The following is a 17677-nucleotide window of genomic DNA, read 5'->3' on the forward strand; positions in this document are numbered from 1 at the left end:
AAAAAAAAAAGTGAGCTTTTTTATTTTATACATGATCACATGTTTTCACGTCATGGTTTCATACAGTAGTAGGCCTTTCACAGTACTTGTAGGTAAATGCAATGAGTGTCCCACATAACTGCAGAACCCTATATTAAAATAAAGATGATTGATAACGGGGCCGTGGTCATCCCTGGTCAAGGTGCTGGGAGATTTTGGGGAGAGGATGAGATGCTGCAATAAGTTAAAGCAGAAATAGTTCTTGGCACTGAGGATTGTACCCACAGGTAGCCCTGGAGCTGGTCTGCTTGTGAGGGCCTGAAGTATTGACTGGCCTTAAGGAAGTATGCCCCTATCTCCTAATGTTTCTGCATCTCCATGCACAGTCCATGCATTACTCGCACTTAACTGCCACTTCCCCCCCCCCCCCCCCCCCCCCCTCTCCATTTGCTGAAACCACGTGATTCTTGTAGGGAGTATTTGATTGTTCCACAGCAGGAGAATGCGTCATCTTGTGGGTGGGAACAAGATCTGTGTAAACTGGCAATTGCTCAAGTGACCTCCAGGCCTTCTGACCAGAAGGACTGAAGGGTGCAGCAGAACTAGAATGAATGCAGAAATATGCCCAACAGCCACAATTCTGTTGCCTCTCCTACCTGGGTCAGGTGAGATGTATACTGGAAGATCTGAATTGGCCTCCTCTGCTGCAGGTAGAAGTTGGGAACCAATCCCTATGCCTCTTATTAATCTAGCTACAATGTTGTTCATCCTAGTTAACTGGTCACACTCAGTTTCTAACTGAAGTGAGTGGCTAATTGGTTTCAGCTACACTCTTACTCATTTATCCTTTCAAATGTCCTAGAAAGCTAGATGTCATGTGCATGTGTTAGCACTGAGAGCTGGTTCCTAGCTTTTACAATGCTAAATGCATTTTCCTCATCCCAGCGATGGACCTCGGATTCAGTTTATCTTGTGCTTACAGGTTTACCACGAGGATAAGGGACCCGATTTAATGGTGTAAATAATGGACAGTGGTATCCCAGAATCCGAATGGCAACGGCACAGAATAACATGGTTTTACTTAAATGGGTTTTAAATGTTTTTGCAGCGAGGCTGATTCCTGCATAGTCTGATATGGCTTCCATCTTTAAAATAAGTCGCTACATGTAGCTTATTTTGAGTTTGATGTTTTCTACACAGGTATTTGGTGACGCACCTAATGGGAGCAGACCTAAACAATATAGTTAAATGTCAGAAGCTCACAGATGACCATGTACAGTTCCTAATTTATCAGATACTTCGGGGCCTTAAGGTGAGAATTTTTTATTTGCCTCATCTCCCCTTTCTGGGCTAATGACTCTGCAGGGGTGTGGGTAACTAGATAAACTTGATGGAAAGAATTTCATTTTTATTAGTACCAATCTTGCTATTTGTGTGTTTTTAAAAAAAAAAATGTAATTGAATCATGCAGCACAGGAGGAGGCCGTTTGGCCCATTGTGGCTGTAATGGCTCTTTGAAAGTGCTATCCAATTAGTCCCACTCTCTGCTCTTTCCCTATAGTCCTGCAATGTTTTCCTTTTAAGTATATATCCAATTTCCTTTTCAAGGTTACGATTGAATCTGCTTCCACCACCCTTTCAGGCAGTGCATTCCAGATCACGGGGCCCAAGTTGCGGGCCGCGCCTAGAACGGCGCAGGCCCGACCTGGGCGCCCGTTTTCGCGCCACAAAGTGCGCCTAAAAAATACTTAACTATTCTCTGGCTCCCTGCAGGTCCTCTGGAGCTGGGCGCAGCACGAGCTGTGGTGGGCGGAGCCAGGTCCCTGCACTGAAAACAGTGCCGGGACCACTGCACATGCGCACTACAAAGGGCGCATGTGCAGCAGCTCCAGACGCCCAAAACTGTGTGGGAGGGGCCCGAAGCACGCAGCCCCTAGCCCTGGCCGAATGGCCTCACTGGGGCTGCGTGGATCAGGCTGCGCTTCCCACGCCCAGCTCATGCTTCCTCCCGACCCAACTCGACCCCCGACCCGACCCGCGCTTCCGCCCCCGGACCCGACTCGACCCGAACAGACTCTCCCGGCCCCCGGACCGGACCCGCGCTCCCTCCCCCTCCCCGGACCTGACCCAACCCCTGGCCACCTACCTTTCAATCAAATCTTGGGCCCGGCCCATTCAGCCTCCCTCTCCTCCCTCCCTTCTCCCTCTCCCTTCTCCCTCCACTCTCTCCACTCCCCCGCCCTCGCCTCCACTCCCCCCCCCCCACCTCCTCGCCTCCACTGCCCCCCTCCTCGCCTCCACTGCCCCCCTCCTCGCCTCCACTGCCCCCCTCCTCGCCTCCACTCCCCCCCCCTCCTCCTCGCTTCCACTCCCCCCCCTCCTCCTCGCTTCCACTCCCCCCCCCTCCTCCTCGCCTCCACTCCACTCCCCCCTCCTCGCCTCCACTCCCCCCTCCTCGCCTCCACTCCCCCCTCCTCGCCTCCACTCCCCCCTCCTCGCCTCCACTCCCCCCTCCTCGCCTCCACTCCCCCCTCCTCGCCTCCACTCCCCCCTCCTCGCCTCCACTCCCCCCCTCCTCGCCTCCACTCCCCCCCTCCTCGCCTCCACTCCCCCCTCCTCGCCTCCACTCCCCCCCTCCTCGCCTCCACTCCCCCCCTCCTCGCCTCCACTCCCCCCCTCCTCGCCTCCACTCCCCCCCTCCTCGCCTCCACTCCCCCCCTCCTCGCCTCCACTCCCCCCTCCTCGCCTCCACTCCCCCCCTCCTCGCCTCCACTCCCCCCTCCTCGCCTCCACTCCCCCCCTCCTCGCCTCCACTCCCCCCCTCCTCGCCTCCACTCCCCCCCTCCTCGCCTCCACTCCCCCCCTCCTCGCCTCCACTCCCCCCCTCCTCGCCTCCACTCCCCCCCTCCTCGCCTCCACTCCCCCCCTCCTCGCCTCCACTCCCCCCCTCCTCGCCTCCACTCCCCCCCTCCTCGCCTCCACTCCCCCCCTCCTCGCCTCCACTCCCCCCTCCTCGCCTCCACTCCCCCCCTCCTCGCCTCCACTCCCCCCTCCTCGCCTCCACTCCCCCCCTCCTCGCCTCCACTCCCCCCCCTCCTCGCCTCCACTCCCCCCCTCCTCGCCTCCACTCCCCCCCCTCCTCGCCTCCACTCCCCCCCCTCCTCGCCTCCACTCCCCCCCCTCCTCGCCTCCACTCCCCCCCCTCCTCGCCTCCACTCCCCCCCTCCTCGCCTCCACTCCCCCCCTCCTCGCCTCCACTCCCCCCCTCCTCGCCTCCACTCCCCCCCTCCTCGCCTCCACTCCCCCCTCCTCGCCTCCACTCCCCCCCTCCTCGCCTCCACTCCCCCCCTCCTCGCCTCCACTCCCCCCCTCCTCGCCTCCACTCCCCCCTCCTCGCCTCCACTCCCCCCCTCCTCGCCTCCACTCCCCCCCTCCTCGCCTCCACTCCCCCCCTCCTCGCCTCCACTCCCCCCCTCCTCGCCTCCACTCCCCCCTCCTCGCCTCCACTCCCCCCCTCCTCGCCTCCACTCCCCCCCTCCTCGCCTCCACTCCCCCCCTCCTCGCCTCCACTCCCCCCCTCCTCGCCTCCACTCCCCCCCTCCTCGCCTCCACTCCCCCCTCCTCGCCTCCACTCCCCCCCTCCTCGCCTCCACTCCCCCCCTCCTCGCCTCCACTCCCCCCCTCCTCGCCTCCACTCCCCCCCTCCTCGCCTCCACTCCCCCCCTCCTCGCCTCCACTCCCCCCCTCCTCGCCTCCACTCCCCCCTCCTCGCCTCCACTCCCCCCCTCCTCGCCTCCACTCCCCCCCTCCTCGCCTCCACTCCCCCCCTCCTCGCCTCCACTCCCCCCCTCCTCGCCTCCACTCCCCCCCTCCTCGCCTCCACTCCAGAAACACAGACAGCGAGAGAGACACTGTCAGAGACATTGTGTGTGGGGGGGGGGGGGACGCCGTCCCAGCACGCTGTTGGAGGGCTCCCGGTGCTGCAGTCGGTAATTAAAAAATGTTTTATTAATTTTTAAAAAACTATTTTTTTTTTGCTTGATTTATTGATGTATTTAGCATTTATTATTGATGATGGCTCTTTATTTGTAAGACTGAAGTGTTTAATGTTTGTAAACTTCCCTTTTAAACCCCCCCCCCCCAATTCCCTACGCCTGATTTGTAACCTACGCCTGATTTTCTAAGTGTAGGCAAGGTTTTTTTGAGCGTACAAAAATCTATACTTACTCCATTCTAAGTTAGTTTGGAGTAAGTTTTCACTGCCTAAACTTTCAAATCGGGCGTAAGTGGCCGGACACGCCCCCTTTTGAAAAAAAAAATCTGTTCCAAACTGAAACTGTTCTAACTGACTAGAACTGGAGCAAACTAAATGCCGAGAATTGCAATTTCTAAGATACTCCAGTTGCTCCAAAAAAAAACAGGAGCAACTCAGGCCGAAACTTGGCCCCTACAATAACTTGCAACATAAAGAAAAATCTCTTCATCTTCCCTCTGGTTTTCCAATTATCTTAAATCTGTGTCCTCTTGTTACTGACCTTCCTGCTGGTGGAACCAGCTTCTCCTTATTTACTCTAATAAAACCTCTATTAAATCTTCCATTAAATGTCTCTGCTCGAAGGGGATCAATTCCAGCTTCTCTAGTTTCTCCACATAACTGAAGTCCCTCACCTGTGGTACCATTCCATAAATCTCCTCTGCATCTTGATATCTTAGTGTTGTGCCCAGAATTGGATACAATACTCCAGCTGAAGCCTAACCATTGATTTATTAAAGTGTAGCATAATAACTTCCTTGATTTTGTACTCTGCCTCTATTTATAAAGCCACGGATCTCATATACTTTTGTAACAGCTTTATCAACTTGTCCTGGCACTTGCAAAGATTTATGTGCGTAATCACCCCCTCCCCGCCTCTCTTCTCTACCCCCCCCTCCCCATTTTGCACTCCCTTTTGCAATTTAGTTTATATTGTGTGTCTCATTCATTCTTCCAAAATGTATCACTTCACACTTCTCTATGAAGTTGCAACTGCAATGTTTGTGTCTGCCCATTTCACCAGTCTATATCCTCCTGAAGTCTGTTACTATCCTCCTCACTCTTTACTATATTTCCAAGTTTTGTCATCTGCAATCTTTGAAGTTATGCCCTCTCTAACCAAGTCCAGGTCATTAATATACATCAGAGCTGTGGTTCTGATGCCAACCCCGGTCATTCGCCACTAATCTCTGGTTTCTGTCACTTAGCCAATTTTGTACCCATGCTGCCACTACCCCTTTAATTCCACAGGCTTCAATTTTGTTTACAACTCTCTTATGTGTTACTTTATAAAATGCCTTTTGAAAATCCATATTCACAACTGCAGTACCTTCAACGACCCTCTGTTGTTTAATCGAAAAACTTCAACATGAGGCAATTAGATTCATATCCCAGGGTATATTACTTAAAAGGTGCAATTGTCCCCAGTATCATAAGAACATAAGAATTAGGAACAGGAGTAGGCCATCTAGCCTCTCGAGCCTGCTCTGCCACTCAACAAGATCATGGCTGATCTGGCCGTGGACTCAGCTCCACTTACCCGCCCGCTCCCCATAACCCTTAATTCCCTTATTGGTTAAAAATCTATCTATCTGTGATTTGAATGCATTCAATGAGCTAGCCTCAACTGCTTCCCTGGGCAGAGAATTCCACAGATTCACAACCCTCGGAGAAGAAATTCCTTCTCAACTCTGTTTTAAATTGGCTCCCCCGTATTTTGAGGCTGTGCCCCCTAGTTCTAGTCTCCCCGACCAGTGGAAACAACTTCTCTGCCTCTATCTTGTCTATCCCTTTCATTATTTTAAATGTTTCGATAAGATCACTCCTCATCCTTCTGAACTCCCAACGAGTAAAGACCCAGTCTACTCAATCTATCATCATAAGGTAACCCCTCATCTCCGGAATCAGCCTAGTGAATCGTCTCTGTACCCCTTCCAAAGCTAGTATATCCTTCCTTAAGTAAGGTGACCAAAACTGCACGCAGTACTCCAGGTGCGGCCTCACCAATACCCTGTAAATTTGCTGCAGGACCTCCCTGCTTTTGTACTCCATCCCTCTCGCAATGAAGGCCAACATTCCATTCGCCTTCCTGATTACCTGCTGCACCTGCAAACTAACTTTTTGGGATTCATGCTATTTTTACTCAAAAGAGTTTCATGCACAAGGACCCCCAGGTCCCTCTGCACCGCAGCATGTTGTAATTTCTCCCCATTCAAATAATAATCCCTTTTACTCTTTTTTCCACGGTGGATGACCTCACATTTTCCGACATTGTAATCCATCTGCCAAACCTTAGCCCATTCGCTTAACCTATCTAAATCTTTTTGCAGCCTCTCTGTGTCCTCCACACAATCCGCTTTCCCACTAATCTTTGTGTCATCTGCAAATTTTGTTACACTACACTCTGTCCCCTCTTCCAGGTCATCTATGTATATTGTAAACAGTTGTGGTCCCAGCACCGATCCCTGTGGCACACCACTAACCACCGATTTCCAACCCGAAAAGGACCCATTTATCCCGACTCTCTGCTTTGTTAGCCAGCCAATTCTCGATCCATGCTAATACATTTTCTCTGACTTCCGCGTACCTTTATCTTCTGCAGTAACCTTTTGTGTGGCACCTTATCGAATGCCTTTTGGAAATCTAAATACACCACATCCATCAGTACACCTCTATCCACCATGCTCGTTATATCCTCAAAGAATTCCAGTAAATTAGTTAAACATGATTTCCCCTTCATGAATCCATGTTGCGTCTGATTGCATTATTCCTATCTAGATGTCCCGCTATTTCTTCCTTAATGATAGCTTCAAGCATTTTCCCCACTACAGATGTTAAACTAACCAGCCTATAGTGACCTGCCTTTTGTCTACCCCCTTTTTTTTAAACAGAGGCGTTACATTAGCTGCTTTCCAATCCGATGGTACATCCCCAGTGTCCAGAGAATTTTGGTAGATTATACCAAATGCATCTGCTATAACTTCCATCTCTTTTAATACCCTGGGATGCATTTCATCAGGACCCGGGGACTTGTCTACCTTGAGTCCCATTAGCCTATCCAGCACTACCCCCCTAGTGATAGTGATTATCTCAAGGTCCTCCCTTCCCACATTCCCGTGACCAGCAATTTTTGGCATGGTTTTTGTGTCTTCCACTGTGAAGACCGAAGCAAAATAATTGTTTACGGTCTCAGCCATTTCCACATTTCCCATTATTAAATCCCCCTTCTCATCTCCTAAGGGACCAACATTTACTTTAATCATTCTTTTCCGTTTTATATATCGGTTAAAGCTTTTACTATCTGTTTTTATGTTTTGCGCAAGTTTACTTTCGTAATCTATCTTTCCTTTCTTTATTGCTTTCTTAGTCATTCTTTGCTGTCGTTTAAAATTGTCCCAATCTTCTAGTTTCCCACTAATCTTGGCCATCTTATATGCATTGGTTTTTAATTTGATACTGTCCTTTATTTCCTTGGTTATCCACGGCTGGTTATCCCTTCTCTTACCACCCTTCTTTTTCACTGGAATATATTTTTGTTGAGCACTGTGAAAGAGCTCCTTAAAAGTCCTCCACTGTTCCTCAATTGTGCTACTGTTTAGTCTGTGTTTCCAGTCTACTTTAGCCAACTCTGCCCTCATCCCACTGTAGTCCCCTTTGTTTAAGCATAGTACGCTCGTTTGAGACACTACTTCCTCACCCTCAATCTGTATTACAAATTCAACCATACTGTGATCACTCATTCCGAGAGGATCTTTTACTAGGAGATCGTTTATTATTCCTGTCTCATTACACAGGACTAGATCTAAGATAGCTTGCTCCCTTGTAGGTTCTGTAACATACTGTTCTAAGAAACAATCCCGTATGCATTCTATGAATTCCTCCTCCAGGCTACCCCGTGCAATTTGATTTGACCAATCGATATGTAGGTTAAAATCCCCCATGGTTACTGCCGTTCCTTTTTCACATACCTCCATTATTCCCTTGATTATCGTCCGCCCCACTGTTTAATGGTGCCTGGCTTACTTGAACACAGCCCTAAATTGGAGAATATATGGTTCAGCTGCAGTATACCTATTTTCGAATAATGATTTGACTATTCTGATCTGATAAATGGCAAAATCTGGTAAGGTGTTTTTTTCAAAATAATGTTCTGTTGAATGAATGCCAACTTGTTCACTCATTTTCGGCTAATGCAAGTCCTTGTTTAGTTAACGCTCCCAAATAGTATGTGCAAAAGCAGATCAAAGGATTGTACCACTTCAACACAGAAGCCAAGTACCGTATATACTCGCGTATCCTGCGATCTCGCGTATCATGCGACCCCTAAATATTTGTCCCCAAAACATGATTTTACCATATATCTCATGTATCATGCGAGTCACTTTTTTGAGATCGAATACAGACCTTAACATGAAACATCGAGTGGATTCTGCTGTGAAAGCTGTTCGCGAATCGAACACAGATACTGCAATCGTTCCAGCTGGCTTGACTTGCGTCGTTCAGCCACAGCCTCTACTGTGTTTGGGAGTTGTGGGTGGCGGAGGTCGGGTCGCCGGGGGGGTGGGGTGGGGGGGGGTGAAGAGGAGGTCGGGTTGGGTCACCGGGGGGAAGCGGAGGTCGGGTTGCCGGGTGGGGGGGGGGGGGGAGTTGGGGGAGCGGAGGTCGGGTCGCGGGGGTCAGGTCGGATCTGGTCCGGTCTCTTTCCTCCCCCACCCCCCCGACCTCCGCGACTCTCTCTCATCCCCCCCGATACAGTACAAGCGACAATAGAGGCTGCAATCCCGCCCAGGAGATACCTGCCGAGATTCAGCGTGGATACGGTCTGCTTAACAGACTAACGGCCTAATCTTGGCCAGCACTTCACACCCGCAAATTTTGTATCTCGCGTATCATGCGACCCCCCAAATTTAGGTTACAATTTAGGTCTTCAAAAGTCGCATGATACGCGAGTATATACGGTAATTGGTTTAGAATTTTCAATTCAGTAACTTTCACAACTCTAAATAAGGTCCTTTGTGAGAAGTGAAAGCAAACCACAGCTCACTTTTTCTATATATAGAATGCCTTCTAAACAGTTGCAAAACTTGTTCATTTTAAATAATGTCTAATTGCAACATCTAATTTGCAGAATATGGTTTGACTTCAAAACTGCAACAGTATCTAATTTTGCTCTCTTCTTGACAGTATATCCATTCAGCTGGAATCATTCACAGAGTAAGTATTTTGCATTGTGCATGTATAATTTTGTTTTATTAAGTGCCATTTACAGAAGCATTGACAGGACAGTAGTTATTGATGCGTTTTTAAGTGTGTAGGCAGTGTGGCAGATTCGTTTGTACTTTAACATTTACAGCGTTTAAGACATGCACTGAAATAGTTTTATCAGTGTATGTGGGTGTAGTCTCAAAGAAGGTAATTTAATTTAAGACTTGAAGTATTGAGCAATAGTATCAGAATTGTACAGGGCCTTGGTGAGGCCACACCTGGTGTATTGTGTACAGTTTTGGTCTCCTAACTTGAGGAAGGACATTCTTGCTATTGAGGGAGTGCAGCGAAGATTCACCAGACTGATTCCCGGGATGGTGGGACTGACCTATCAAGAAAGACTGGATCAACTGGGCTTGTATTCACTGGAGTTCAGAAGAGTGAGAGGGGACCTCATAGAAACGTTTAAAATTCTGACGGGTTTAGACAGGTTAGATGCAGGAAGAATGTTCCCGATGTTGGGAAGTCCAGAACCAGGGGTCACAGTCTAAGGATAAGGGGTAAGCCATTTAGGACCGAGATGAGGAGAAACTTCTTCACCCAGAGAGTGGTGAACCTGTGGAATTCTCTACCACAGAAAGTTGTTGAGGCCAATTCACTAAATATATTCAAAAGGGAGTTAGATGAAGTCCTTACTACTCGGGGGTGGGGGCGGGGGGATGGCGAGAAAGCAGGAAGGGGGTACTGAAGTTGCATGTTCAGCCATGATCTCATTGAATGGCGGTGCAGGCTAGAAGGGCTGAATGGCCTGCTCCTGCACCTATTTTCTATGTTTCTAAATATTTGCATACGACCTGTAGTTTTCACCAAATCTAACAGTGCAGCTTTGCTTCTGAGAGTTTTGTTGTGATGCTTCTATAGAAGGTTGAAGAAAGAGTCTTCAAAGGGACCTAGAGTAGGAAGGCTGTAATGCAGTTTTATTTCTTGATTAAACAAAGGAAATGCCACTTTTTTATTATCATTATAAATGTAAATTGGCCAAGACACTGGGAAAGAGAGTTGGTTTCGACAGATATCCAATTCCTTTTTCTTGTGGTTCATGTTGACATCTGTGAAGCAAGACTACGTGTAAAGAGGAAAGAAGAACTGAAGCGCCTTAGTTTTCCTTCTCCTTACTGATATTTTAATTCATTCTCAATGTGGGAGCCGCTGGCCCTAGATGTAGCTTACAAAGCTTTCAAAAGCACAATATTACAATTAATGGCCTCCTTCTCCAGGTGAAGCACTCTGGGATCTCCTGCTTTTTAATTTTAGGTCAGTTAGGTGTCTGACATGCTTTGAAACCCATCAATTCAAGCTTCCCAAAAATCTATACCCACGTGTATGATTTCTGTTTGTTCAATATGGAGTGCACACTGTTTCTATGTAGGGGCATAAATAAGAAGGCAAAGTCCAGAGAGCTTGGGTTGGAAGAAAGTGGGGCAAACAGCAGCATTAATCGAAAGAATGGACTTGGTGTTAGTGACAAAGATGGCAGGGGTGAGGGATTTAAGAGGACAGTTGGTAGTGGAGAAAAGACAGCCGATGTTATCTTTGCTTTCCATGATGAATCTTGAGACATGAGCAGTTTTTTCAGAGGAGAGCAAAGCCCAATTGATCCATCCAGATCTGGTGATGGATGGTTAAGCTAGTGTGCCAGATATGAAGTTTACACTTGTTGTACTGGAGGGAGCAAAAACTGAGGAATGAATGGGCTGGGACAGAATGAAAATTTTTACTGGGGACCAGGGCTTCAAAAACAGAGGTGGGGGTAAGGTTGAACAAATCCATGGCTGTAGTAGTATCATGGAAAATAGTTGCAAGTTTGAAAGTGCAGATGGAAGTGACGTGGAGTTTTTTTTTTGTAGGGCGGAAGAGAAGGGAATGTGGGTGGTGAGAGATCATGGGAGGTGCAAAATCGAGGTGATGTCCATGGATATAGATAGGAAAGTTTATATGAAAGGACAGGCAGTCGAATGTGGGTAAGGAAGCGGCAAACAAGGGTTTTTTTTACCACGGTCTTGATCTTAATTTAGAGTCCCCGAGATGGGGATAGTGGAGATTGCACTGAGATACACAAACACAAGTCAGATACTGCCTTCCTGACTGGAGGACCATATAAATGTCTATACATATTTTAATTCTAGTAAACACTTTGGGGAAAGAAAGTGGAATTAAGAGGAATTTGGTTAAACATGTTTCTACTTCGAGAGCTTATTTTTAAATATTTGAATTCCAAACAAAATTACTCAGTTGAGGGTCAATTGTTTGAGCAGTGGAGATGAGAGAATTCAGTTGTCTATGCTCTAGTTGTCCTTTTGGTCAAGGAGTAGAACCACCTGGAGAATTATATAATGAGGCAAACAACTGCTTGCTGCTAAATGTCTTGAGGGACAAGCATCTCCAGGGATTTATTTTTGTTATATGGAAGATTACTACATTTTGAAGATTGGCATATTGTGCTTAAACAAACAAGAGCTCAGTTCATTGTATCTTATTAAGCTTTGAAAGCTTTCGACTTTGTAAATGTGGGATTAGGGAATCTACGTAGCAATCCAGGCTAGAGGCAACAGCGATTACTGGGATTAAATCAGAGCTTGAAGGCAAACTTTTAGCGTTATGCCTATGTGGACCAAAATGGCAGAATGTTGTCTTGGCCCTTGTTTAGGCAGGCTCTTAGCCCATGGCATATTTAGTTTACGATTATGGTTCAGAATATATTTCAGCCACTTGCAAGATCATTTGAAAAAGTTATTTCTTATTTTGTTTTGTGATAGGATTTGAAACCCAGCAATCTAGCAGTAAATGAAGATTGTGAGTTAAAGGTAAGGAGACAAAATATTTTTTATCATTCAATTGTTAGCTGACTTCAAAACTTTCTTGACCAGAATGTACAGAATAATGTTATGTTCTTAAGTGGATAACTGGAGATGGGAGAGCCTTGGAACCAAAATAAACTATTGAAATAAATTAAATTAGTTTGATTGTGTGGAATTATTGCTGGCACCTTTAGTGGGTTTCATTATAGAAGAGGATGGTATTTGTGGGCTAGATTGCTTCTGGACCAGCATGTGCTGCAGTGCACAGTCCTCAAAACAAAGACAAAAGAAAAATACTGCGGATGCTGGAGCCTGAAATAAAAGCAGAAAATGCTGGAAATCTCAGCAGGTTATGCAGCATCTGTGGCGAGACAAAGAACTCTTCTCTCTTCCCACCCCAAGACTAGTTCACAATATGGATACCCCTGCAGGCAATACACACAGTAGTGACTTGGTGTTAATGGCTTACAACATTGTAATTGCACAAGCAATTTTCTATGATTATTGTGAATGTCTTCAAGTCGCAATTCTATGTAAAATGTTTATTTTATATTAAAGACAGGGAAAGACCAGCTGGTTTCTTGAGCCAGTTCCAAATGGTGATGGTGCAATATACGCAAGCAATTAATCCTTCCTCCTCTTTCATCTCTTTTTCACTCCCCCTCCTTCCCCTGCCCCCCCCCCCCCCCCCAAAGAAAAAAAACAGCCACGTAACCTCAGGAGAGGCAAGAAAAAACAAAACCCCCTTGGACTGATTTAGAAATAAAACTCTGGGAAATTCCTCTCCAGCCCCTGAAGGCAAACAAACATTTCAGAAGACCATGTTGATGGGCAGAGAATCCGCAATAATGCCGCAACAAATCCACACTCCAGATGAGCCAGCAGCTTGTTCTATGGGTCAGCTCCTGACATCAAACCTTATTCTATGCTGGAGTTACATATACTCATGTCCTCTTGTCTCCCTAACCTATCTTAACTCAAACGCCTGTAGTCATTTTTTTATTTTAAAGATCTCAATCACATCATCTCAAAGTTTCTGCTTTTCTGGAGTAAACAGTCCTAGTTTTCTATCACAGGAAGGGCAAAACTGGGCACAGATTCTAAATGAGGCCTAACCAAGGCCTTGTACAAAGACGAGTATTTTTTTATTTTGTATTTAATTGTTCTGCCAATCCATCCCAACACTATTTGCTTTTACAATACTGCACCTTTTTTGTTGGGATACCTACTGCTGTGATGTAAATAAATATACTATGATAAAATTAGTTTTAATTTCAAAATGCCAGACGCTTTGTTTCTCTCTCCACAGATGATGAGTGTTTTCTCGCATTTTCTATTTTTAAACAAATATACAATAAATATAATGTCTCGAGCAGTAAAACCGCAGAAATGTTCTCCACTGTTTGTTGACTTGTCCACATGTTTTGCAAATGGAAGTGGCCTACCCAGACATAATTCCAGTGAACTTTGTCTCGCACCTGTTTTTAATGAAAACTCATTACACAGCCAGGGGATACCAATACAAAAGCAAAATACTGCAGATGCTGGAATCTGAAATAAAAACAGAATATGCTAGAAATACTCAGCAGGTCAGGCAGCATCTGTGGAGAGAGAAACAGAGTTAACATTTCAGGTCGATGATCCTTCGTCAGCACTGTTGGGTCGCAACTTTTTTTCTAAAAGTGGTGGTAGATTTTCTCGGAAATAAAATATGAATTAATGATTTTATTTTTTAAAAAAACCATGGTACACAATGTTCCAATATTTTAGAGAAACTTAATTTGTTTTGTATAGACTGGGATAAATTCTTGTATTTTGCTGTCAGAAATCTTTAGTTGCTCACTAGTGAACTCAACAGGCATACTTCAGCCATGCAGCAACAATACTGTACTTTGACCATTGTGCTGCCTCCTTGTATTACCAAACTTGCCCCAAGGAAGAACCCTGCTTGCAGATGTTATTCGAGACTAGAATTGAGTCACTAGTTGACCTCACACTAGTTGAACACCCAGTGTTCTTGTGTGATGTTACCTGGATGTAATGACATGAAAACTGGGATAAATGTAATATTCTGTCAATATAGTAATTGAATTTCCCGAGCAGCCTATTTATAATTATTTATTTCCTCCTCTGTCCCTCTGCTAATTACTGGGAATCCCTTTACTTGCAAAACCTAGGTATAATTTTAACCCTTTAATTTTCAAAGGTTTTTAAATTCTGTGATCTTTCTACAATTGTTTATGCTTCTAGATTTTGGACTTTGGATTGGCTCGTCATACTGATGATGAGATGACTGGATACGTAGCCACCAGGTGGTATAGAGCTCCAGAAATAATGCTAAACTGGATGCATTACAATCAAACAGGTGGGGTACATGGTGATAGACAAATCAGTTTCTGCTTTTAAAATCTGAACAATAATTACTCTTGAATTTTTATATTAAAGAAAATATAGCTGACCGCTCTATCTCTTTGGCACAAGAGGAAAGACCTGTTTGAATTTTGAATTGTACATTTTTTTTTATTGCTGCACTGGTCTCCTACTTCTACATTGGGCTGAAAATTCTGGTCTTGCCTGGTCCGTACGAAGTGCCCACGAATTCATTAAGGCCTCGCAAAAGCCAGTTTTCGGGGCATAATGCGCATGCGCCGAAAACCGGCTTTTCTGATCTGTCACGATTTCTCCTGACAGATCCTCCGCATCCCCCCGGAGAAGGACGTTCGCATGGGAGAGATTGGGCTATTTGGCCAACTCATGCCCAGCGAATGTCCTTCAAAATTTTACGTCTGGTTAAAAACGGGCGCATAGCTTGCTTTTACCAGCATAAGAGTTTTAAAATATATAAAAATTAAATTTAAGCACTCATTTTTATAATAATAACCCTGTCCATTCAGGTAAGTTTATTTTTAACACCATTAAAACACACCACAAAAATTCAAAAAAATATATTTTTTCTATTACATTTAATTACAATTAATTTTAAATGTGTGAAGTGTTTTTATTTATTATGCTTTGTTTCGGTGTTTTAGGGTTTTTTTCACTAAGAGTTCCCATTACCAACGGAGTTCCCATTTTTAATCAATGAAAATACTGCATAGTGATTGGTGGTCCAGGCCCACATGACTCCAGCATATACATACGTACCTCGCAGTCATCTCCCCCTGCGCTGCGTAGCGAATCTAGGCCTCCGATCGGGATCTTGCGTTCCTCCGGGAACACCAGGTACTTTCGTAGATTTTTTTTCGGGTCTGATGCGTTCGTACAAAGGAAGCCTCCAACCGCAATTTTACCCCCATTATGAAAAACTACAGAGCTTGTGCCACTGCACTGGTTCTTTCCGCGCGCCCCACCCCTGCCCTCAACCCTGTCAGCTGAAAGGTTATGTTTTCCTCCTTTCATTCCTTTTGCTGCTGTATAGGAATAAGCCTTTAATCTATCCACAAGATTGGATTAGTCATTGTTTTGGTAAATCTATTCTGTTTCCAACCCGACCAGTGCGTGTTTTCACAGGTACATGCTGGCAGTCTTCTCCAGAGTGTTTAAGCACCGCTGTTGGGAGCTGTAGCCTGCTATCTTTTTACGGGTGTTTTGAACTGACCAAGTGATAGCTTGACAAACCTCATGAAGCTTTGGGCTTCTTGGGCATTGACTTTCAATGGAAAATGTTGGGCACATTTTAAACACCGAAAGTGTTGTATAAGTTCTCAAAAAATACTTGATTTAATTAGTTTTTTGCCTTTTATTGATGGATTATGCAGACTGCTCATAATTTATTATTTTCATGTTCTTGGTAGTTCCTCTGGTAGTTTTTCCACATGTGCTCTGGTTTGATTTGGGTAGATAAATAATTACAGAAGTAAATCTCTCATGCTTACAATAGCGTTTTCCTTCTACGCCCTATGCCTATGTAGAAAGCCTGAGCGTCAAATTAATGTAAGTTGCCAGACTCATCGCCATTAGCTGAAGAAACTTGAGCGAGCACGCTGCAGGTTACAGCATGTACCTGTGACTATAGCATTGCTTTTAATATTTGAATTTTCAGTATAAACAAATTAAAGGAAGGCAGGTGATTTAATAATTTAGAATACATTACAAAATATAAAGAATGCACGTTTAAAATTTGTCATTTAAGTTACATTTGTTACACATGGAATATAGTAAAATAGTTCTCTGCTGTGCATCTGTTCAAGGTGTGGCTTTTTATAATGAAGACCAAGAAATATATAATTTAATCTTGCATTTTTCTTATTTTACCAAATTTCTTGGCAATAGTACTTTGGCAACAAGTTTCCACATGATTTGCGCCTGATTTTTAGGAGCAACTGGTGGAGAACGGACTATCTTAGAAATCGCAATTCTCCACTTTTTTTCTGCAGTTCTCGTCAGTTAGAACATTTTCACTTTGGAACAGAATTTTTTCTTCAAAAGGGGGCGTGTCTGGACACTGACGCCTGATTTCAAAGTTTCCACAGTGAAAGCTTACTCCAAACTAACTTAGAATGGAGCAAGTGAAGATTTTTGTAGAACTGAAAAAACCTGTTCTACACATTAAAAAAATCAGGCGCAGGTTACAAATTAGGCATCCAGAACAAGGTGGGGGGAGAGGGGGGGGAAGGGAAGTCATTAAATTCTATAATAAATCCTTATTTATACTTCTACAAATATTTTACAAATAAATCCAACCTGAATAAAAATTTATAAGCAAAGATTAAATAAACCATCTTCCTACCTGTGTGAAAGTGCTTCAGGCAGAGAGAATGCTGCAGGAAGCCTCAAGTTGAGGCAGCCGATCGTTTCCGACGGCGGGGGGGGGGGGGGGGGGCGGAGGGAGTGCGGGCCCGACCGAACGCAGCGGGGGGGGGAGGAAGCCGTTCCAGACGGCGGGCGGGGGGGGGGAAGGAGACAGTGAGAAAGCTGCAGGAAGCCTCACCAGTTCAGCAGCCATTCCCGACGGCGGGGGGGGAGGCCGTCGGGAAACGGCTGCCTCAACTTTGAGGCTTCCTGCAGCCTTCTCACTGCTGCAAGAAGCCTCAGTGCTGATCATGGAAGGGCAATGTGCTTTTATTAAAAAATGTTCAAAAATTAAACAGCTACAAAGAACTACAAAAATGGCCAAGTGCCAATGTTTCTTTCACACTGCGCGTGCGCGAACGCTCCAATGCGCACACGCAGGGTTGCCGGCAGGAAAAAAACTAATTTTAATGGTACCCAGCCCCTCCCACTTACAAAATCGGCGCGAGTGCTAGGCTCTGCCCCCCTGGGCGCCGCACCAAGCAGACATGGAGCTGCAGGGCGCTCCAGAATCGCGCGTTTTTTTCCCGGCGCTGTTTTCGGCGCGAAAAACGGGCGCCCAGCTCGGAGGGGCACCCGTATTGTAGCGTGTGGAAACTTGGGGCCTTTGTGTTTAAGCAGAACCTTTCGATAATATTTAAATTCAGCATTTTTATTCAGAACTTTCTCTATTAATTGTACTGACTTTCCGCCAGTTGCTGCCTGTTTGTTTACATAAAGTCACTGTTTTTGCATTCTCACTCATAACTTCATAACTTCCAGATGTTGCAGGTCTGTATTGTAGCCTGCTAGCATAAGTCTCTTGAACAAT

The 17677-nt window shown here is 45.7% G+C and overlaps 1 protein-coding gene across 2 annotated transcripts in view; it reads left to right on the plus strand.

The window, feature by feature from the left end:
• LOC139227866 (mitogen-activated protein kinase 14) overlaps positions 1–17677 on the plus strand; it is a 164248-nt gene that overhangs the window by 123010 nt on the left and 23561 nt on the right. For both annotated transcript variants that reach the window (XM_070858957.1, XM_070858954.1), the window contains 4 exons: positions 1180–1291; positions 9197–9226; positions 12034–12081; positions 14326–14440. In XM_070858957.1, coding sequence (XP_070715058.1) covers positions 1180–1291; positions 9197–9226; positions 12034–12081; positions 14326–14440 — 305 coding nt within the window. The remainder of the gene's footprint in view (positions 1–1179; positions 1292–9196; positions 9227–12033; positions 12082–14325; positions 14441–17677) is intronic.

This window comes from Pristiophorus japonicus, chromosome 17 (genome assembly GCF_044704955.1).
Source record: "Pristiophorus japonicus isolate sPriJap1 chromosome 17, sPriJap1.hap1, whole genome shotgun sequence".
Classification (NCBI taxonomy): domain Eukaryota; kingdom Metazoa; phylum Chordata; class Chondrichthyes; family Pristiophoridae; genus Pristiophorus; species Pristiophorus japonicus.